This window comes from Euprymna scolopes, chromosome 36, assembly GCF_053919585.1.
Source record: "Euprymna scolopes isolate OS-2025 chromosome 36, ASM5391958v1, whole genome shotgun sequence".
In the NCBI taxonomy this organism is placed as follows: domain Eukaryota; kingdom Metazoa; phylum Mollusca; class Cephalopoda; order Sepiida; family Sepiolidae; genus Euprymna; species Euprymna scolopes.
In genome coordinates this window covers 573,485-598,007 of record NC_136517.1, presented here as the reverse complement: position 1 = coordinate 598,007, position 24,523 = coordinate 573,485, and the positions used below count along the sequence as shown (strand labels likewise).

Sequence of the window (24,523 nt, the reverse complement as noted above, 5' to 3'; positions counted from 1 at the left end):
AAAAAAACGGGAGGAAGGCAGACAATATTCTGTGTCAATTCACCTATAACTTACCTTTTGATAAATACAAAAGGAAATATATTTTTATTTGCTAATTAATTTTAAAAAAATTAATTTGAAATTATTTGTTATTCTTTACATTTCTAACCAGGCATCTTGTCACAAATATATATGTATTTAGAAATCGATATCTTATAGAACAATTGGTTTTTGTAATTGATTTTCTCATTTTGGTAATGAAATATGAAATAAAAATTGAGAATTGTTACAAAAAAAAAAAAAAAAAACCTAAAAATTAACAACCGTCAATCAGAGGGGCGTCATTGGCATCAGCCAATCAGAATGCGCGAAAAGCTTTACTCTTTGATATTGACCAATCAAAAGCAAGCCCGCCAAGTGTCCTCGCTGGATTACTCTCACATCCAGCCATCGTCCTCTCGTAAGTAGTAGATATTTTTTTTTTTTACTATTTTTCCTCAAATATAATATTCCTTAGAAAGTTATGTTGGTTTTTAAACGTACAATATATTTCAACTGTGTCTACTTATGAATTTGCGGCTGTTCTAATTAGCTTAAAAAATCTTTTAGTAGACGCACTGAATTTTCTTTTTTTGCTGTTAACGAAATGGATTTGTTATTAGACGGGTTAATACGGAGTATTTTACGTGGTCATAAAATGGGGGGTCGTTTTCTTTTGTTATTTTTATACAAAAACGTTAAAAACATCCTTTAATTCATTTCTTTTATGTAAAAAAAAAAAAAAAAAAAAAAATTATTCTCCGTTGATTAAACGAGTTGTCCCTATCCAGTGTTATCCAGGCATGTCTTTATTTTAATTTTTGTTTCGCTTAAAAAAAAATTTGTAATAAGCCTAGGTTTTTAAAAGTTAACTAATTTATTAATTGTTAATTAAATTATTTATTAACCAACTTCTTAAACTGTTGTTAATATAGTTCTGTTCATAATATTATCGAATGTAAACAGCTTCCAAAACTGTCGATCTGTTAAATAAGAAGAAACCACTTTAAATAACTTTCCATTCGACAGTTTAAATGCTTTAATTCCTTTCGAATGCGTACAGACACACGAGAATTTGTCGCATAATTTTATTATAGAGATTAGTCAGATTTTTTGGTATTTGTGCACTTTTGCCACGGTGCTGAAATAATGTTATTTTGAAAGCTATTCTTAACATGAGAAAGGGAGGGTGTTTTGTAAGTATTCTGTGCTTCTACCTAACAATTTAATTGAGAAAAAGATATCGTGAAGCTTTAATTTAATCTGGAAAAAAATATTTAAAAGTAGCGCTGTGGTATAAGCACCGATTTCTTTTCTTTTAATATTGTTTTCTTTAAAAGATCGGTTTTTATTTATTTTTTGCAGTCATTAACCTTTTGTGCTATGCCGGTTCAAAAGTTAATTCGAGCATCCTTTCATGAGCAGACTTTTAATTCTAATTCGCGTTTTTAGTCGTATTTTATTTTAGAGAAAAAAAGTAAAGTGATATTTTTGTTGGGTTTGTATATTTAAAAGTGTTTGAATTAAAGAAAATCTGTAATAAAATTATGAGGTAACTTTTTGTGTCTGTGTTTCTCGACTATATGTGACTTGCAGTTTGCACGCTTTTTTATTTACTAGCACCAATTATTTATTGAAAATGCAATATCAAAATAAAACCAAAATTTTAAAATCCTATTTTAATAAATATTGAAGGTGTTTATGCATTTGTTACCGTGCTATTTTTTAAAGTAGTATTTTAAAGTTAAATTCAAGTTTCATATCTTTCAAATTGTTAGGTGGAAGTACAGAATAGTTACAACACCCCCACCACCACCGCATGTTAAGGATGGTTTTCATAAGTGCCTAAGTACAATATTGAATTATAAAATTAAATCCACCATGATGCATTTTTGTTTCTTCGAAAACAACTCGGTCATTTTAATCTTTTTAATGGCCTTTTTAAATTTAATTAGTTTGTGGCCTTTTGAAACTTGAGGAATTTGGAAGCATTTAAGCTGTCGGTTGCAAAGGCAGAAAGGATTGCATAATCGTGTTGATAGACCAGTTCTCGTTAGATTACCGAAGATAAGCGATATGAAGCCTGACCAGTCCAGTACCACATGGGTGACTATTTGGGCTGTATGTCATCTTCTTAAGACAAGAGTACTGTATATACACGCGGTTGGGGATCGATTGTGAATTTGATATTCCCTGTAAAATTTCTCCTTTGGAGGAAGCCGGCATAATCCGATAAGGTATTTATTGGTTCGTTCAGTACCGAAAAATTTTTTTTTTAGTTATTTATTTTGCAATGTCTGTTTACATCCCACAATTTAAAAAAAAAAAAAAAAAAAAAAAGATTGAAACCACATAACTTTAGAACAAGTTGATTCATTTAATAATTTTATGATCGGACATATCGCAATAATAAATTTTAATTTTCAATATCTTATTTTTAAAAAGTCTGATTTGGTAAATTGGTATAAAAATATTATACTCAAAAGATTTCCGGCAACACTATGGATATGTAGTTTTTATATTTAGGTTAAAGTTTAGAACAAGTTTTTTTTTTTTTTTCTGAATTAAATTAAATTTTAAATATATTTTTCACAGTTTTGTTTTGTTTACCTCTGACCCCTTCTTTCTGTTTCTATTCAAATAACATTGAAAGATTCTTCTAAGATGCAGAGAGAAAGAATTGATGGAAGTGCCCCCCCCTCCTCTTTCTTGTGACTCAGGTTCAACAAAGACGAGAGTTAAAAGCAGCAGCAACTGACTAATTTTTTAGGGGGGGGGGGTCATCTCTTTTTTCCTCCTCACACCTGGGGGTTAGGTAGAGGGGGTACGTTTCTGCCTCCCCTCCCTCCCTCCCCATTCTGACACGGTGATGAAAGAAGGAGTTTTGATAATGGTGTTTTTGTTTTTCGTTATTCGAAGCAAACTTGACACTTTATTTTTGTTCCTTCTAACCACGTTAAAAACGACCCTGGTGTCTAACTCTGTCCGTGGGGGAGGCATTGTAAATTATGTTTGGCATGTTGAGAGTTTGCCTTCGAGTAAGGGAATAGTGATTCTGTTCAGGGCAATGAGGCCATCCTCCTATGCTTTGTCACCTCCTTTGAGAAGACGACTAGTGACGGATGTCTACGGCTCCATTCACGGGAAAGTTTGTAGCCGTTCAGAATGCCTCCCCTTTTGAGGAGAGGAGGATATGGATTCCCGACACACAAACACACGTTAAACTGACTTCATGCCTGATCTTGGTGCAGTACTGCCGTGGGAGCGACAAATGATCTCATCTTGGTTGTTATATCCACAACCTTTCGGCTGAAGTAACCTCTGACCTTCTTTAGGCGCAGCTTTTCAAACCCGGGAACCAAGATGAAAATAATATAATAATATAAATTATAAAGTCCTCATCTAAAAAAACGTGTCGGCAGATTTTTTTTTTTTTTTTAATTTCTGACAAATGTCTTTTTTTTTGTTTAGCTTGTTTTAATTAAAACAAAACATAGTAGTATCCCCTCCTCCCCCAATAAGTGAAATAAGACACCCTTCTCCCATTGGAGGCTGTCCTGATCATCAGGACTCCTGATGTGATGTATTTTATTTTAGTATCAAAACTTTCTTAAATTTGCATCCCCCCCCCCCATTGTTTTAATTTTTCTGTTTGTCAAAAGCAAATTTATTTTTTCATCTAATTTTTAAACCGATGAAATTTTCTTAGATAATTTGTTTAATAATCCTGTGTTTCTCTAGCTAGCTTGTCAATTGTTTTCGTTTGAGTAGCATCGTACCCTTGTAGGTGTACCAGAATTTTTGACACCCCTAACACGAAACTGCGAATAAAATTAAAAAAAACAAAAAAACTCGTAATTTCTCTTTTAAAAGTGAATGTTTATTTTCTTTATGGATTATACTTCCAAAATAAACTATTAAAGTTGTATAAAAAGTAATAGAAATATTTTTTTTTTTTTAAAAAGCAGTAATGAAATTAATTGAATTTTATGAGTTCAGTATTATTCAATTTTTAAACTTTAAAAAGCTTGCAAACTCTTTCTATTGATTCAATTTTTACGATATTTTCAGGGTCAATGTGAAATTTTATGCTCTTTCCAATAAACCGAATATAATATTTTAGATAAACGTTTTTTTTTTTTTTTTTAATTCTTGCCTCCCCCCATTTTGAAATGTCTATTAAAAAGTAAATAATTAATTTACTCACCAAGGTATTATATATCACAAATTGAAGATAAAAGATCAATAAATAATATATTCAAATTTAAAACAAAAAAGTAGTGTTTTTTAGAAATTTACCTGTAAAGTCCGAAGTTTAAAACCTTTTTTTTTCTTAATGAAACCTTGGTCCTTGCTCCTTTAATTGAAAAAAAAAATTACATTTTTTGAGTAGTTATAAGCTTGGAAAACCAGGGGGTCGAATTATTCAATATTTTTCAGTTTCTGACACACCTATTGCAGGTGTGAATAGCAAATGAGTCTAAACAATTGGGATTGCCAATTACGAAAAAAGAACAGGTGCCTTTTTTAATTCTATAGTATATTATTATCGATTAAAGGTAAAACCGTAGTTTAATGGCCTGAAATTACAGGCGATAAATGTTTGGCATTTATGACAACAAAAACTCCGATCTAGGGGAAATAACCAGCATAAACATAGCAAAAATTAGCATATTTTGCAAGGTAAAATTTGGGATGCTAAATAATCAGTGGAACAATGAAAGAATGTTAAATGAAAAAAAAAAAAAATCATTACATGAATACTATAGCCGAGTCCTGGAAATGGTCGACCCAGTTTATGAAAAGAATACTATGCGGTGCTAGTTTAGGAATATTTATTCATTGTTAAATAAATTGACATAATAAAAGTAGGTTTCTTTAAATATACTACTAGAGGAAATATTTTTTTAGGTGTTCACTCCCCCCCTCCCTCCATATTTTATGTTAAGAAAACTAAACAAACAAAATGTAGGTCAATAAAAAATTTCAACATTTTTTTAAAGATGAAATAATTAAAAAAAATATATTTTTATATATTTATAAAATCCTGTTTATTTCTTTTACCTTCAAGTTGCGAATAAAATGGGACATAAAATCAATATTATGTTAAAAATACTTTTTCTTGATAATTTTTTTTCTCAGTAATATGATTATTTGAATTACAACAACAAAAAAGCATAATTCTAAACAATAATTATTTTTAAAAAGCTTTTAATGATATTAAATTCAAATATTACGCGATATGAAGATTTTTTTTTATGACAGGTTTCTAATATTAAAAATATATATTCATATAATAGAATATATGACTCTTAAGATAATAAAAATTGCGAATACAAAATCGACCTAAAAAGTGTTTTGATTTATTTAGATTGGTAGAGGTGGTCTTTATTTTCTGGCGCTTTTTTTTTTCCAAAATAGTATAGAGGCCTGTAAGCAACATTATCTTTAGATACATAAGTGCCAACAGAAGACTTTAAAATTAATTTTATTTTATTAACTCTTGTCTGTGCAGTTCGTTAAAAATGTTTGTTTTACAACAGCAGATGGCGCATACAAATTTATTATGTTAACACTATTAGCCATTACCTTCTTTAACAATAGAATGACATTTTAGACATGTTAATTTGTAATATTAAAACATTACATTTATTCTTAGGAGCGACATCGTCATAACCTACAGAGGAAGTAGTTCCAATTTTATCCCCTATTCCATAAGTCTTCTTACGACCCCATTCTTCACTGCATGAATTTATACTTTTTCCTAGTTTCCCCGTGTCTACACCGTCATTAATTGGCTACTGAATTTATACACATCACATACTCTTACTATTTTTCATCTACACAAATAATAAAGTCTCCCTTTACATATTCACTGAATTTCGATTGGCTGAACTCTAAACATTCCTACATTCTAGAGTAATGGTATCAGCCTAAAAACCGAACGCTCACTTTTATTGCAATATGGCCTCTTTCGATTATATACGTACGAAAGAGGACCTTTCTATCTTATTACTTATCACATTAAACACACCGACAATTCATTACACTTACATTTGCACATTAAAAAGAAAAGTTGCTGTGTGTGTGTGTGTGCCATTAAACTAATAGGTTGTATAAACTTCCGCATGCGTGTGCTTGTGCGTGCATTTGTTTTTGTTTACGTGTGTGTGTGTGTGCCATTAAGCCACAAAAACTTGCACAAGCATGTTTGTGCTTCTACACATACATGTGTGTGTGTGTGTGTGTTGTTTTTTTTTTGTTTTTTTTTTTTTGCTTCAGTGCATCTGTGTGTGTGTGTGTGTGTGTGTGTGTGCCATAAAACTATTAAGCCACATAATATTGGGATACATGTGCGTGTGTGCGTGTTTTCTTTGTACATATGTATTCGTTATGTTAACATGAATGTACAGCATCAGACCAGAAAATGCACTTGAAGCGTTGACCCGAAAACCAACTTTAATATTTACTGTTTCAAAGACCGTAGTAAATAAAATAATAAAATGAAGCGCAATTGATGAACTACTTTTTAAAGTAGATGTGAATTCATTCATAATTATGAAATTATTCAAAATTGCAAAAATATTATATAAACATAACTGACAAAAATTATTCAAAATTGCACAAATATAATATAAACACAACTGACAAAAATTATTCAAAATTGCAAAATCATAATACAAACACAACTGACAAAAATTATTCAAAATTGCAAAAATATAATATAAACACAACTGACAAAAATTATTCAAAATTGCAAAAATATTATATAAACACAACTGACAAAAATTATTCAAAATTGCAAAAATATTATATAAACACAACTGACAAAAATTATTCAAAATTGCAAAAATATAATATAAACACAACTGACAAAAATTATTCAAAATTGCAAAAATATTATACAAACACAACTGACAAAAATTATTCAAAATTGCAAAAATATAATATAAACACAACTGACAAAAATTATTCAAAATTGCAAAAATATAATATAAACACAACTGACAAAAATTATTCAAAATTGCAAAAATATTATACAAACACAACTGACAAAAATTATTCAAAATTGCAAAAATATAATATAAACACAACTGACAAAAATTATTCAAAATTGCACAAATATAATATAAACACAACTGACAAAAATTATTCAAAATTGCAAAAATATTATATAAACACAACTGACAAAAATTATTCAAAATTGCAAAAATATTATACAAAACAACTGACAAAAATTATTCAAAATTGCAAAAATATAATACAAAGACAACTGACAAAAATTATGCAAAATTGCACAAATATAATACAAACACAACTGACAAAAATTATTCAAAATTGCAAAAAATATTATACAAACACAACTGACAAAAATTATTCAAACGGTCTTTTGACATATAAATATCTCAAATGAAGTGGTGTTTATGCACTTATATTAGCATGCTATTTTTTTTAATAGTATTTTCACATTAAATTCAAGTTTTACAATATCTTTTTGCTTATTAAATTGTTAAGTGAAAGTACAGAATAACTGAAAATAAAATGATTTTTAGTCAAACTTGCAGAGAATGCTCTGTTTTATGGTTGTTGTAAAAATAGAACGGAAATTTAAATTTCGTTCCATTTGATATTTGACATGTCAACTTTTATAGGTTTTGGGGTATGCTAACTGTGGTACCAGTCCTCCAGAATACTAGTGAAAGAACTGACCCACTAAATTATTGCCACATTAGCCTCCTTCCGCTTTTCGACAAAATATTTGAGTCCTTTGTAAATCAAGCCCTAGTCAACACCTAACAGCTGCTAAACTCCTGACCGACAAACAATATGGATTTAGGCAAGCCTGTTCAACAGCAGATATCTTAACTGTAGTCTCTGAACATTCACTGGACAAAACAGGGCAAGGTAGAGCGGTAGCCCTTGATATATCTAAGGCTTTTGACAGGGTATGGCACGATGGTCTTCTAAGGAAAATTAGATCATATGGTATCACTGGAAGAATACATAATGTAATTAAATCTTAAGAGAAAAATCCACGTTGTCCTCGACAGTCGTACATCTAAACAATACTTATTCCTGATATTCATAAATGACCTCCCAAATAAAATTGTTTCAGAGATGGGTGTATTTGCTGATGAAACCACTCTCTATAACAGACATGAGTGAAAAACAAATGAACACATATCTAAGGACATGGCAGAAACACTAGAGGATGACCTCCAATCTGTAGTGGAATGGGGACAAAAATGGATGGTTAAATTCAATGCTGCCAAAACTAAGCTTGTTTCCTTCAATAATTACAAGAAACCTTCTCTACCACCTATAGCAATGGCCAGTGACTCCCTGTCTGAGAGTACATCTTTCAAACTGCTTGGCCTAACATTCACAGGAAACATGAGTTTGAACAATTATATTGAAAACATTGCCAGGGCTGCTGCAAAGAAGGTAGGCTCCCTCTACCGTGCTAGAAAACTACTGACACCTGAAAAAAATCCTGTACCTTTATTAGGCCACCATTCGCCCATGTATGGAGTATTGCTGTTACATTTGGGCTGGTGCATCTGCTGCTAGTCTCTCGCTCCTAGACAAGATTCAAAAGAGAGTCGCCAATCTGATAGGCCCTGAACTGTCATCTAAGCTTCAGCCTATGTCCCATCGACGAAACGTTGCATCCCTCTGCCTGTTCTACAAGTATTTTAATGATGAATGCTCTGACGAACTGCAGACACTTGTGCCCCCACGACGTAGACACCCTCGACAAACCCGACAGGCAGCTAAATCACACCCCCACACAGTAGAGATCCCTAGATGTAAAAGATCTTTCTACTCCAGTAGTTTCTTCCCCAGAACCGCTAGACTCTGGAATTCCATTCCAGGTCCCTACTTCCCCCAACTGTACTGACATGCAGAAGTTAAAGTGTAACGTGAACCGACATCTTGCTGCCCAAATCCCAACATAGTGCCCCTGATAGTAGCTCCCTACACTACAGTGGCAATGTGCCTTGTTTGGGGTGAAAATGTAATTTAAAAAAAAAAAAAAAAAAAAAATTCACATGGGAAAAATTCCATAACCCTTTGGATTTTTTTTTTTTTTTTTTTTTTTTTTTCTCCACTAAGCCAAAGCAACGCATGGCCAGGTACGGCTAGTAAACAATAAACAGAATTTTATTTTAAAATTGATATTGTTCATGGATGTATATGATGATGCGCGGAAACACTTCTCTTTTATTCCTGCATCTCCATCATATGCATCCCAAAAGTCTGTCCCCCCCCACACACACACACTTCCTTTTTTTTTTTTTTTTTTTTTTTTCTTTTTGAAGGGGCTCACAAACCTATTGTTTGCGTGTGTACTGTTGGATCACCTGGATCCGGATCCACAAAGTTTTCCTGAAGATTAAAGTCTGAAATAAAAATGAAAAGTTCTGTTTTCTGTTTATTTAGGAAAAAGTTTTATTTTTAAAATAAAAGAAATTATGGCACTTCTGCATATCAGTAACATGAGGTAAATGTGTGTATTTTAGTTTCAAGAACCGCTGACAGATCTCACTTGTCAGCCAAAGAACAGGGGTTGATAACTCTTCTTTTTCTAAAAATGCATGGAAACTAAAATTATATTTTGCTACATTTTTATACAATCTTTCTGTACAAAAAAAAAATATTTTTAAACCTATCTATAAATGTTTTAAGTTTTTTTTATATTTTGTTACAATTTTATACAACATTACCGTAAAAAAGAAAAAAAAACAAATAATTCTAAAAATCTATAATTTTTTCATGTTTTTATCTTATTTTATTTTCAATTATGAATCAATCATTGAAATTAATACATTAAAATTATATTTTATACATTTTTTATACAATAACTGTTTCGATTTTCATATTTTTGCGTTATCATAAACACTTGCTTCTATTTGAGGTTCACATAATAGCCGTTAGACGGCAGTTCTCTTTTGAAGAACAAGGGTCAATAATTCATCTCTGTTGCTAATATGTCAGTGACATGCAGGTGTCAAAATTATTTTTATTTAAAACTCTTATATTATTCATTTGTTTACTTGTGAAAACTTTCGTATGTTCAGTGAGGTAGCAATGTCATCCACTTTATTCCCTTATGTTTGATATAAGGTTAAAAAGAATTCATACAACTAAACAACAATCTTGCCAATTTTTTTAATGTAACAAAGTTGATAACAATAATACAAAATGTAGTCTTTATGCGACGATGAAGAGAAAATCAACAATATTTTCATTTAAAAAAGAAGCTGCAGCAACTTTTTTTTCTCTTTTAATTAAAAAGTAAATGGGGTTTGTATTACTGCACACATAGATTCGAAAAAGTTGTCAAAAAACAAATATATAACGAATAAATGTTATCAAAAGCAAGATAAGTTACTTTTCTACCAAACTGGATTTATTTTTTGTGTTTTTATTCAGTGTAACATGTTTATTCAGCTTGAAAAACATACAGTGTTTACCGATGTATTGGAAAATTCAAAATGGCGCCCGACTGTCTCTTTAACACGGTAAGTTTGGGAAAAGATGTTATAAATAATAAACTAGACAAAATACTATTAAAAAACAACCGAATATATGTCAACTTATGTCACGGTAACATATTGAGCAAATTTCTAACAGTATTTTGTCTAGTTTATTATTTATAATACCTTTTCCCAAACTTACCCTCTCCGAGAGAGAGTCGGGCGCCATTTTGAATTTTCCAATACATCGGTAAACACTGCATGTTTTTCGAGCTGAATAAACATGTTACACTGAATAAAAACACAAAAATATATCCAGTTAGGTAGAAAAGTAACTTATCTTGCCTTTGATAACATTTATTTGTTATATATATATATATTTTGACAACTTTTTCGAATCTATGTGTACAGTAATACAAACCCAGTAAATGTTATAGTAAGGTTTTTTAAAAGTTAGTCTTTAATCTTAAAAAATACAAAGAATGAAGTTTGTATATAAAACGAGATTGCGCCAACCTTTTTTTTTTTTTTTTTTTTTTTTTTTTTTTTTTTTTTTACGATGATAAAGCTAATAAGAAAAGTAACAAGTCCAACCCAGCCAATTACAGTCCAGTCTTCCTCATCAGTTGTTTACAATATCTTGAAACAGCTAATATTCTAGACATTACTGACCACCTCAAGAAAAACAACTTTGTGAACAATAACATGTATTTACTTTTGGCAAGTCAACTGTCACTAACCTCATTGGAGCTCCGGACAGAGGCACGGTTATAATCTACCAATTGATGTCATCTTTCTGGATTATGCTAAGACCTTTGACACTGTCCCTCATGAGTGACTCCTCGTACAATTGAGTACCTTCGGAATCCGGGGTTATATGCTACTGTGGGTTCGTAGTTTTCTCATACACTGGAAACAGGGCTCTGTTCTTGGCCCATTGCTCTTCATTCTCTTCATTGCTTATATCCCGGAAATGTTGGAGTTTCGTTCTCATGTTTGCTGATGACACCAAAATTTTTCAAGTCATTACTGATTCGCAAGATATTCAGCACTCCAATCTGCAGAGTGACCTAAACCAACTCCAATCCTGGGCGAATATTATGTGTATGCAGTTTCATCTTGAGAAGTGTACAACAAAGCATTTAGGTAATAACAATCGCAACTATTCATACACCATGATGTAAAACGATGGAAGCTGCTGCACGCTAAAAAAGACCAATGAGAAGGATCTTGGTATAATCATTGACCAAAGGTTGTCCTTCACTAAGCATGTTGAATTCCAGGTCAACAAAACCAACCCAATTTTTGGAGCCATTAAACACATTTACAGCTTTGGATACATCATCTTTCCTGCTTCTTTATAAGTAAACACGTTTTCCCATTATTATTATTAAAGATTTAAAAAAAAAAAAAAAAAAAAAAAAAAAAAGCATGATGCTGACTTTTACTTTCCTAGGCAAAATTTGTGTGATTTTGAGTTCATTAAACTGTCAATTTCTGACTAATATTAAAGTTTGATCACAAACGTCAAATATTATACTTCATTTATACTACTAGACATGCAAATAAATACTTATGTGGGTTATTTTACGAATAACGAAAATAAATAAAAACAAATTTCTTTTTAAATGAAGGTTTTTGGTTTCATGCCAAAAGACGCATTCGAAAATTGTTGGGGATGAGAACTAATATGGTCCACCTTCATCTCATGGAATTTCTTTGGCAGAAAAGAGAAGTATTTTCCCCCACCCCTATAATTATTGCCATCAGGGACCTCTGAGATATGTATTTAATTTTTGTTGTTGATTAATTAACATCGTTTCATTGTAACAAGTCGTTTACTTTTGTTTTATGTATGTTAATAGGTGTTCCAAATAATAAGTTGACAAAATGTTTATTTTTGCTATGTTTATGGTTATCTTCACTAGATCAGTTTTTGTTGCCATAAGGGTCATGTGTTTAATAACAAAATCCCCTCTCCTCACCTTAAGAATAAGTTTCTGAATAATAGCATTATTAGTGCAACTATTTCCTCCTATAACGGATGACACGCTCTGCAACATACAAATATCTGTGTATGAAGTCGCCAAACTAATCAAGAATCTTGATTCCAGTAAAGCAATTGGTCCTGACGGCATTCCAATCATTGTGCTGAAAAAGCTTCAACCAGAACTTGCCCTCATACTTACAAAACTGTTTAAGCATTGCCTTAAAGAGAAGTGCTTCCCAACACACTGGAAAACCTCGTCAGTATGCGCTGTATTTAAAAATTCAGGTGATAAGTCATCTCCCTCTCAGTACAGACCAATAAGTCTCCTGTGTGTCATGAGTTAGCTGCTGGAATCCATATTAAATAGAGAAGTAGTCAACCACCTCAGCAGAAATAACCTTCTTAGTGACATGCAATATGGTTTCCATTCTGCCAGATCTACAGCAGATGTGCTAACTGTTTTCCTCTCTAGAGCAATTGCTCTTGACATATCAAAGGCCTTCGATAAAGTATGGCATAAGGGCCTACTTCACAAGATTTCCAGCTACAGTATAACTGGAAATGTTTTCTCTATCATTAAATCATTTCTCTCCGGGCAGAAATTAGAGGCCCTCAATATTAATGCTGTAGTCCCTCAGGGTTCCATCCTAGGCCCAACTCTCTTCCTGATCTACATCAATGATCTCCCAAAACACATACTTAAATCATTCGTTGACATCTATGCTGATGACACGACCATCTATGGCAACACATCAAAGGCTGTAAATGACAAAGTTCTCTCTGGTTTTCTCTCCTCTGATCTCGAGCGCGTGGTACAGTGGTGGAGGAGGTGACTGGTTACTTTTAATGCATCTAAAACCAAACTCCTATCTTTACATCATCAACGCTCTGATCCCCATCTGGCATCAATTGAAATGGATGGCTCTCGTCTAGGGGAAGCTCCATGTTTTGATAAGCTTCTGGGCTTGACCTTTACTCCTGACCTGAAATGGAACACGTACATCAAGTCAGTTGTCAAGGTCGCTGGAAAGATGGTAGGATCCTTCTACTGTTCCAGAAGATATCTCACCCCTGATGCAATTCTCTATCTGTATAAAAGCCAAGTATGTCCAAGGATGGAGTACTACTGCCATACCTGGGCAGGAGCTGCTAAAAACAGCCTATCCTGTCTTGACAGAGTACAAAATAGACTTCATGGCCTAGTGGGTGATGCCCTTTTCTCTTCCCTGCAATCTCTCTTCCACAGGAGAGACATTGCGAGCCTGTCTTTGTTTATTGTTACTACCATGGCAGGTGCTCGTCTGAACTCCAATCTCTGGTTCCCCCTCGCCAATCTTTCACGATAAACACCCGTCTAGCTGAAACCACTGTCAAAAATTTTCCCCACTCCTTATCTGTGCCAAAATCAAAACGTAGATTCCATGAACAAAGCTTCTTTCTTAGAAGTGCATGCCTGTGGAACTCTGTTCCGGTTGCCTGTTTCCCACCTGACTACAACCTGGATGTCTTCAAGTCCAATGTAAACAAATTCCTGATGAACCGCCTCCTTAAGCAAGACACTTTATCAAATCTCCAACACTAACGTACTGTACACACAATAACCCTTATCCCTGAGAGGCCTCCATGCCTTGATAACTGGTGACTATCTTGTAAAAAAAAAAAGATTGTAAACTGCAGAAGTACCTTTTTAATATATTTAAACATAAAGAAACAACAACAAGCAAAAAATTAGGTACGTGCAAAATGAATGCCAGTGCTCAAAATATATAAACATTAGCAGGCCACCTGGCATTGCCCAGTCATAAAATACGCTTAAAAATGATATTTTGATTAATGCAGATTTTGTATTTGTTATTATATTATATCGAGTCCAATATATAGTAATGATTTAAAGTTACAGACAAAAAAAAAAAATGACTCTGGCGCCACTGAGAATTGAAACCAAAATGTTTAACTTACAATTTACTCTTTCCTTTCACATTAATGCCTGAGCTATGAAGACATTTTTGCTGCAAGGCTAAAAATTAGAACATGAACCAATAGCTACTATGTTACGCATGCATATTCATAATGCCGTAGTTCGACCTTCACCTGGCAAATTCCATTTCTTTAATTTTCACATTTTTGCACGGATTTCCCCCTGGCTAAAACTCTAATATAAAGTTTTGCATGGGTTCGAATACCCTATATATTAAGTTTCATCTCTGTAGACCAAAATCTAACAGGATTTTGGTAGGCAAAATTTTTTAAACGGATATATATATATATATATATATATATATGCATACATAAATGTATATAGAAAGAGGTTTGTGTTTACTATAACCTTTTTACGCAACTATTATGCAAGTATAAATCATGTGGAATATTTGCATGAATATAATTACATGTAATAGTTAACTAAAGATGATCATCCCATAAGAAAACCAAAAAAAACTAATATTGAATTAATTAAAATCAATCTTTAAAAGAATATGCAAATTAGCTAGATCTTTTGCAGATGAATGCAATCCCACAACTCATATATAAGAAAGTTGTATTTTCTTCTATAATATAAATCTCAACTGTCTGTTTAAATGTATGTTTGTATGTCTGCCTAAAACTTTCGACAGAGGCAATGGATTTTCACAAGATTGGTATTGTTTCGAAGCTTGACCCTGCAGACGACAAATATCGAAAAATTGGCTAAAAACATTAATTCCTTCGCTCTCAACTGGGCACTTTTCTACAAGAAGGGGTCATTTTTTTTTTTTGCCGATATTTTCGAAAGTTATCCCCTCTTGATTAGCCTTAATTTAAACTTTCACCATTTCCGGTTTGGCGATGGACCCATTTTTTTTTTTTTTTTTTTTTTTTTACACGTCCCTTTCCTCCTTCGCTGACAGGTTCGAGCCTGCAACTTTTTTTTTTTTTTTCTTTGCTCAACACACATCTCCAATCACCCGGGTAACGCTGGGCGCCCAGGCTAGTTTTAAATAAATAGAAAAAAAAGTCTTTTAATATGATATCAATACACAAAAAAATTTATAAAAGTATAGATTTTAACCCCTCCCTTTACATAAAACATTCATCAAAAATCAGGAAATTAACCAATTTTAATGAAATTTTCAGCATTTATCAAATAATAATCACGGAATATAAGAAACCCATTATTGTTATTTAAATCTTAGTGGAAATGTATTATTTTGTTTAAACAAAAAATACCTTTGCTAAAATTATGGTTTTTCAGTAGTAAAAAAAAAATGCATGGATTTATTTTTGCTTTTTTATTAAAATAAAACATTGTAAATTGTAACTATTTTTTTAAAAATTAATTTTTACAGGAACATTACGAAAAAAGTCCCTGAAGTTCATATTAATGAATTCGATATAAAATTAGTTTTGCGAACTATCAATATTATCATTGAATTTAGCATTGTTTATTTTATATTTTCACACAAAAAAATTATAATTGCAAAAAATATTTCTACTTTTTTTTCTTTTTAGATTACAAGTTTCGTATAATTTTTATATGTAAGATTTTAATATTTTCATTGCTTGCATGAATGTGAATCTTTCGGCATAACAATTTTATAAGTCTTTTAACAATTTAATAAACAAAAGATACTGTCAAAATTGAATTTCACTTGAAAATCCTAAATTTAAAAAATAGTACAGATCATAAACTGTACAAGTGTCATGTAAATAAAAAAAATAAAAAAAAATCTTGTGAAATAATTTTTTTTTAATGTATTTTTATAATTAACTGCAAGTTTATACTTTGTTTCGTTAGTCATTCTGTTTAAGTAAAGACTCCATTGCTTTTTTTTTTTTTTTTTTAACAATCATTTCAGCAACAAATGTACACATTTCAACCGTAATATTCCTCATTCACTAATATTTAACAAGAACAACATGAAACAATATTTATCCTTTGTACACAAATTTTCATATGGATTTCCGACACAAACACATGCTAAACTGACTTCATATCTCATCTTGCTGTAGCGGGGAGTGATAAATGACCTCATCTTGTTTGTGTTATATCAACAACCTTTCAGCTGATGTAACCTCTGACCTTCTTTAGACGTAGCTTTTCAAACCCGGGAACCAAGATGAGAATAATAGTCCAAATAATATAAATTATAAATCCTCATCTAAAAAATGTGTCGGCAGAATTTTTTTCTTGAATTTCTTACAAATAATGTCTTTTTGGTTAGTTTGTTTTAATTAAAACAAAAAATAGTATGGTTTTTAAACTGCAGAAGTTTCACATAAAAAAGATCTTGTGAAATAAATATTTTAAATAATATATTTTTATAATTGACTGCAAGTTTTTACTTCATTTCGTTCGTCATTCTAGCGGTCTGGTTTTTGGATAAACCATGATTTCTCTTCCATTTGGATGAAGACTCCATTGCTTTTGTTTCTAGTGATTATTTAGCATATGTACACATCTCAAGTGTAATATTAAATAGATTTTAACTTAAAATGGTTCCTCATTTACTAATATTTAAAAAATGCAACATATTTCATCCTCTGTTCACAAATTTTCATTTCATTAAACTCAGGCAATCAGTTTTACCAAATTAAGCATCAAATGTTTAGATTTTAGAAATATTTTTGTATTTTTTTTTTCTACGTAAGTTTTCCTTTCATAAAGAATTCGGAAGTGGGGCACAACTTTTTATGTCCACCATCAACCACAATTAAGGTTTTGTTTAACATGACTTAAATTAACCCATCAGGGGTTTTGAAATTGGGAGGAGGAGGGGTGGGTCTCTTACTCTAAACATTTTAAAAATAAAAACCCGTGTTAGTTTAATTTAAAACCTTTTTTAACGAAAATCGTGTTTTGCTTTAGTTATTTTTTTTATGTTAAAATCTTTTAAAATAGGTTTTTTAAAAAATACCGGTTTTCATTTCAGATTTCTTTTTTTACAAAAATTTCAAATTCTTGCCCTTGTTTGGTTAATTTGAGTTATGTGAGAAAACCATTATTGCAATTGTCAGTGGGCATAAAAAGTACTTTTTGAGGAGGACAGGGTCAATGATTTTGAGTTAATTTTATCTTCAAACACAATTTAATTTTTATGAAGGAGTGTAATTTACTGTTTAACCTAAATTAATTCCAGTTGGTAGTTCAATCTAATTTATTTTATTGGCAAAACTTTTTTTAATTATATCATCATCATCATCATCATCGGCGGTCACTCGTGTCCGAGTAAGACTGTCCTCCGTTGTGGCTTCTGTGGGTCCTCAGGTGAGGATAGAGCCCAATCCTAGACCCAATTTGTCTTGTGCAATTTGGGCAGATAAAGGTAGTGGTGGTGGGGTGGGGTTGGGTGTGTCTGGTTGATAATCTGTCCTTTCTGTGCTTGCGTTTATCCTCAGCAGCTTGATTTAGGTCACTACTATAAAGCGCAGCACCTTCGTGGACAGCGCTCCTCCATGCCAACCTGCTCCCAGCCACGTCCTCCCATGTCTCAAGGTCCATGTGAAACCCGTCTGGACTACCGCATCCAGAGGGATCACCACCACGCGGTCGGAAAAAGAAAGAAAACTTACGCCTATATTTTGGAACCTGGAATGTGAGGACCCTCATGGACAACAAAACAAGTGATCGACCCGAAAAAAGAACTGCCATTATCTCGAGAGCTAAGGAGGTTCCAGATTGACATAGCTGCGCTCTCTGAAACCCGACTGGCTGACGACGGGCAGCTGAGGGATGAGAAAGGCGGGTACACCTTCTTTTGGAAAGGAAGGCCTGCAGAAGAGCCACGTATCCATGGCGTGGGCTTTTCTATAAAGAACAGCCTCATCCGTCACCTCAATGAGCCCCCTGTGGGCATCAACGAACGCCTAATGACCATGCGCCTGATGCTTGCGGGCAGCCAAATGGCCACTGTGATTAGTGTGTATGCTCCAACACTTGATGCACATGATGAAATAAAGGAGACCTTTTATGCTGACCTTGACACCATTTTATCCGGGGGCCCCCCAAGGGGGACAAGATAATCCTACTTGGGGACTTCAATGCCAGAGTGGGACGAGACCATCAGCACTGGAGAGGAACGCTTGGAAGAGAAGGAGTTGGGAACATTAACTCAAATGGTACACTCCTACTGACAAAGTGCTCAGAACATAACCTGATCATCACGAACACACTTTTCCGACAAAAAAACGCATTCAAAACATCATGGATGCACCCTCAAAGTAAAATCAGGCACCTCATTGACTATGTCATTGTCTGTGCCAAAGACCGCTGTGATGTGCTGAACACCAGAGCAATGACCAGTACAGACAATTGTTGGACCGACCACCGTCTTATTCGCTCCATCATGTCTATCCATTTAATGCGGAAGCAAAGGATGCAAAAAAGACAGAGCCGACCAAAGCTCAACATCAAGCAGCTGGGCGATATCACCTGCCAACAACACCTCCAGGCAGCTCTTAGCGCGGACCTGCCCAAGCAGTATCCGCATGACGCTGAAGAGCACTGGGACAAGCTGTCCTCTGCCATCATGGACTCCAGTATAAGCATCCTAGAGCAGAAAAAGCGGAAACATCAGGATTGGTACGATGAAAATGATACCGAAATCCAACAGCTTTAATTATATATAGCAAAGCGCAACAAGATTGGTATGAAGATAAATGCTTTCAGTCCTCTAAAACTCTGTGTGTGGTCTTGCCCCAAGATCACAGTCGGCACGAAAGTCCGGATTTATCAGGCACTTGTTTGGATGATCAATCTCTACAGCTGCGAGATTTGGTTAACAAGAACTGAAGATTTCAAAAGGTTGACAGTGTTTGACTTGTATACCTCTGCTGAATTCTGCAGGTCTGCTAGCACCATTTTGTCTCCAATACCCAAATATGGACGCAGTGCAGGATCATTCCTCTTAACCAAGCACTTTTAAAGAGGCGACTTTGTTGATTTGGCCATGCTGCGTGTTGCAACACAAGAGTTCATCCATAAAGCAATATTTTCAGAACCTGAAAGTACTTTGTTCAAGCTCCTCCGTTCACAGGGAACATGAGTTGAAATAGATACATCGAGATTATTGCCAAGGCTGCTGCAAAGAAGATGGACTCTCTTTACCATGCTAGAAAGTTACTAATACCTGAAAGTATCCTGTACCTCTACAAAACCACCATTCGCCCATGTATGGAGTACTGCTGACACATTTAGGCTGGTGTATCTGCTACTAGTCTCTCGCTCCTGGACAGGGTTCAAAAGAGAGTCACTAACCTGATAGGTCACTATCATCTAAGCTTCAGCCTCTGTCCCATCGACGAAATGTTGCATCCCTCTGCCTGTTTTACAAGTATTTTATGGTAGATATTCTGACGAACTACAAGCCTTTGTACCTCCTCGACGAAAAGACCTCCCAACAAACCCGACAAGCTGCGAAGTCCCACCTCTATCCAGTAGAGATCCCTAGATGTAGGAAGGCCTTCTACTCCAATAGCTTCTTCCTCAGAACTGCTAGACTTTGGAATTCTCTTCCGGGTTCCTGTTTTCTCAACTGTACTGACATGCAAAAGTTCAAGTGTAATGTGAACAAACATCTTGCTGCTAAACTCCCTACATAGTACCCCTGGAACTTAGGTTGTTTCAATAGATGCACCCTTGCTACATAATGCTTGGTAATGAGTACCTTCAATGTCCACCGTTGTTTTACAAATTTCCATTCTTTACAATGGTGATCTTGTTCATAGCGGCATGTAAAGTAAGAAAATGTGCCCTTTTAGCTCATTGCGAATATTCACACAAAAAACAACACTCATCTGCTCTTTATATATAGCTATCAGGGGAAATCACTCCCTGGTTACTTCCAGTTATCAGGGGAGATAACTGCACAGGTACCTCTTGTTATGAGGAGCAGATGACTTTTACCTCTACAGTAAGTATATTCTAAGACCATAATTGTTTAACCTTTTACTGCCAGAATTTTTTTATGTAATTAATAAAATTTTTAATCATGAAATTCATACGTGATAGGAGTTAACATGCAGCTTACACCTGAACGTAAACAAACTCCTTATTCACTTTGTATTTTGAAGACCAGTTGGGCTGACAAGCTATATGAGTAAGAAATATTTTCTTATATTTGTTTTTTTTTTTTTGTAAGTACAATTTGGCAGATAAAAGTTAAACATTAATGCTCTATTTTAAGTTTAAAATAATGGAAATAAAGCACTTTTTAAATCTAAAAGCCAGTTTTTTTCTTTTTTCTGTTTTTTTTTTTGTTTTTGTTTTTTTTTTTTTACTTATCGAGGCCCGGCCACTCGGGGATAAGGGTTATTGTAAGTACAGTACATTAAGACAAAACCCAATAAACTATTACTAATCAGATTTCTTGTAAAGCAATATCTGATTGAGATTAAAAAAAAAAAAAAAAAAAAAAAAAAAAAAAAAAAAATTTAATTCCTAACTAAAACTTGGCAAATCTAATCTTCAAGTTCTAAAGATTCTTTTTGATATTTTTTGTGAATAAAATGGTTTTCTTCTCTTTGCAGAAATAAATACAAATCAAAATGCCGAAAGCTAGAAGGGTAAGTTTGATTTTTTTTGTATCAGGGTTTGGGAACTCATTTGACCCCTTCGGGTGGGATCATGTTATAATGATGGGTTACAGGCCGGGTGAATGCCATTAATTAAAGATTACATATGCAGATGTCTCTCCATCTAAATATTTAAAAACCATAGGGAAAATCATTTTGAAAAATCAGAAAAACAAAAATTTAACTTTAAAAAAAAATCCCTTAACAAAAATTAGTTTTCCTCAAGGAACATTAAAATACTTCAAAGTGAGAAAAATCACCTGAAGTGAAATGGATGAAACTATGATATGTATGTTTGAAACTCCTATTGAAAAGATAAAAACTTATATAGTCTAGGTACAGGGGTAAGTGATAGGATGGAATTCATTTTTAATGGAAAGAAATAGAAAACCAACTTACACAACATTGTCACTTTTAATGTTGGGTACCAGTGCATTGTTTGAACCAGATGTAATTCTGCGTTTGCTTGGTTTTCTTCGGAACATGGCGTCAACAGCCGGATTATGCTGAGCGTTGCTGATAAAATAACGTAAAATAGCAAAATGTTAAATGTATAAACATAAAACAAAATAAAAGAAAAACCTACCATAATTTTTAATTTTATTAACTGTGTGAAGAAAAAGTGCATTTTTTTTTTTTTTTTGTCAAATAAATAATTTTAAGCAAATGACTTCAAGCAAAGGTTCAAAGGAACAAATTTTTTTTTTTTTTTTTTTTTTTTTTACATATAAACAAGTTTGATTGTTTAAAAATGTGATACTTAAATATTTTTTTTTGTAAGAAGAAAAATTGGAAAAGAACTTTATTTTTGTTTTCAATTATTTTTTTATGAAGGAAAATTGGAACAAACTTTTTTGTAAGTCCCACTTGCTTTTTAGGGGTATTCTGGTTAGGGTCCTTTTTTCAAGTATTTGTTGGTAAAAAAAGTTAAAACAAAGTGGGTGGGTTAGGTTTTTTTTTTTTTTTTTTAAGATTTAGCGAAAAATGTCCCAGTCCGCATTGTTGTCCACCGTCAGTAATGCTCCCTCTTGTGGTTGCATGTTGCATTGTTTTTGCCAGTAGTTTCTGATGTTGAAAAAAGTTAATTACAGCATCCGGTGTCTGTAGCTATTGTTGGTCAAATTAATGTTTTCCTCTTCTCTTCCTAACAGACTTGTATGTAGGAAATGGTGGCTTTTTTCTTTTTCTTTTTTTCTCTCTCTCTCCTCTTCCAATATTTATCCAATTTCTCGTCTGCTGCTAGGGAGTAGCACTCGCGCGGTGTTTGATTCGCTGATCGCCATGTTACGTCAGACGGCAACGAGACCTGAGCTATTGATGTCATGTTCCAGGGAAAGCCGAGCGATCGTTGAGTTACATCTGATTCAAAGGCTGCACTCGTACCTAATGTTTTCCATGCCTAATGTATATCGCCAATCACGCAGTTAAACCAGCTTTCAGTTTTTGTGTTTATTTTTTTAACTTTTTATGCAGAAATTCTGAGTTTAGATTATGATTCTTGTGTTTCTGTTGTACTTGCAGTTATAGTCACCAGATTTAACTTAGCCTCTACCTTTGTTACTGTTAACTTATTTGAAGCTAATCCATCAAACAAGCGTGATGGAGATAGTTTTACTTTCACTTCGATCTTCTTGACCTTCAACAGAGCTGAAAGAAGTATATCCTGATTCTGCTTGATTACCATCAGTAGAAAGTAGATGAAGAATCCAATTCTTAATGGTGTTTCCATGTCATTTTTTGATTCACTGAATTGTTCAACAGTGGTAAAAAAGATTCCACTAAAGTCAGAAATATCAGAATTCGATTGAACAGCTTTTGACAGAAATAACCTCAGAGCTAAAATTACAGGTATTATTATTGATATGGTTGAAGTTCTGTTATTTGCTTCCTTTATGATTTTTTTTTTTTTTTTTTTTTTTCGACAAGTAAGTTGTTAAAGTAGCAATCTTATTATCAACAACATACATAAAAAGAGCTTTTCATTGTTCTAAATTCATTTTCAGCATATAATATTTTACACTCCACCATGTGGTCACGTGTTCAATGAGTTTTTTTTTTTTTGTTTTTTTTTTTTCAAATTAAGCTGATCCTGTATTTCAGTTAATTTGCTAGTGGAGAGTGATTAAAGTGAGAGACTATATTTCTGTTGGTTGTAATGATTGTCTTCACAGCTTGTTGGGAAAATGAGTCATTTATTGACAGTTGTAATATACTTATAGTATGATAGTGATTAAACCACATTGCCTGACACCAGCAACCATATTTACTCTTGAATCCTACAAGACTAAAAACTTTATTAGAAATTTTATACGCGTCCAGAACATTGTGCAATTCTTCACTTATTCTTGCACCTTTGTGTGAACCAGGAAAGCTCTGCACTGTTCAGTCATTTGAAAATCAATGACCTGTCAAACTCAGAAAGAGGGCATTATTTTTAGTAGCTGTCCAAATTTGTAGTCAAAGAAATACAGCTTATTTCGTCAAGAGACAATTGAATTTTTGTTTTCTCTATCAGATAATGGATCTCTTGTGATCTGTGATCATTAATGCTCCAAATTTTCTTTTTGACCAATATTGATTTTATAGTGGTTTGGTGTTTCATTGAAGGCTTGTAGTTGCTGCCACTTGTACCTAGAATGTCTGTTCCTGGATATTCATTGTTTCCTTTTCTGCAACTTTTGCTTCTTGTGGATGAACTTTCTAAAATGGTTTAACATATTAGTCATAAAAGTTTTTCTTGATTTGCAACCCTTTGATATGATGGCTTGATATAACTTGAAGACAGATATATTTTTATGTTTCTGAATTTTTTAGATGAGAATTCGTTATTCATATTTGGATTCATCGGATTTCTGTTCTCATCTTGAATGTTATTTTCACATTTCGGTCTATGTAACATCCTACTTTCATCAGGTGTATCGTGTCGAACTCGAGAATTTGGACAGAATTTCGAGTGGAACCCTTTATTTACTTCACGGGGGTAGCATGCTCTTGTTCTGTCAGCCATGACTTAGGATCTCTAATCAGTCATGGTTAACGTAATGAGCATAGTTAATGGTTGTTGTCAATATTAACTAGATTTTTTTTTTTTCATTTAAATTACTTTTGCCTGATATTTAATTAGTAATTTATCCCAATAAAATATGCATTATCTAAACTCCAAATATATACATAATAGTAGCACTGATCCAAAAATGAGGAAAAAGGGTATGACTAATAAAAATGTTTTTCTGTCTGCACAGTCACAGTTCCTCAACATGAAAGCTGATAAAGTAATGATTTTCTTTGACAGTGATTTAAGGTACAAAATAATAATGCGATAGGAAGTTGAAGGTGACAAATTTTCTATATGCCCAGTCACAAAAGGCTACATGTTAGCCACGTGGCATGCCTGTTATTTGAAAATATGGTGTAGACAATGCATATTTTTACTGACAAGCAAAAAAAGGCAGTTAATTTGTCTTTTTTTACAATATAATTAAATTAA

General features: G+C 33.1%; 1 protein-coding gene across 2 annotated transcripts in view; it reads left to right on the top strand.

Annotated features, from left to right (window-relative positions):
• The first annotated feature begins 339 nt into the window (after positions 1-339).
• Positions 340-24,523, top strand: part of LOC145260274 (delta(14)-sterol reductase TM7SF2-like) — a 55,676-nt gene continuing 31,492 nt past the window's right edge. For both annotated transcript variants that reach the window (XM_080118112.1, XM_080118111.1), the window contains exons 1-2: positions 340-439; positions 20,992-21,027. In XM_080118112.1, coding sequence (XP_079974238.1) covers positions 21,010-21,027 — 18 coding nt within the window. In that variant the 5' untranslated portion in view covers positions 340-439; positions 20,992-21,009. The remainder of the gene's footprint in view (positions 440-20,991; positions 21,028-24,523) is intronic.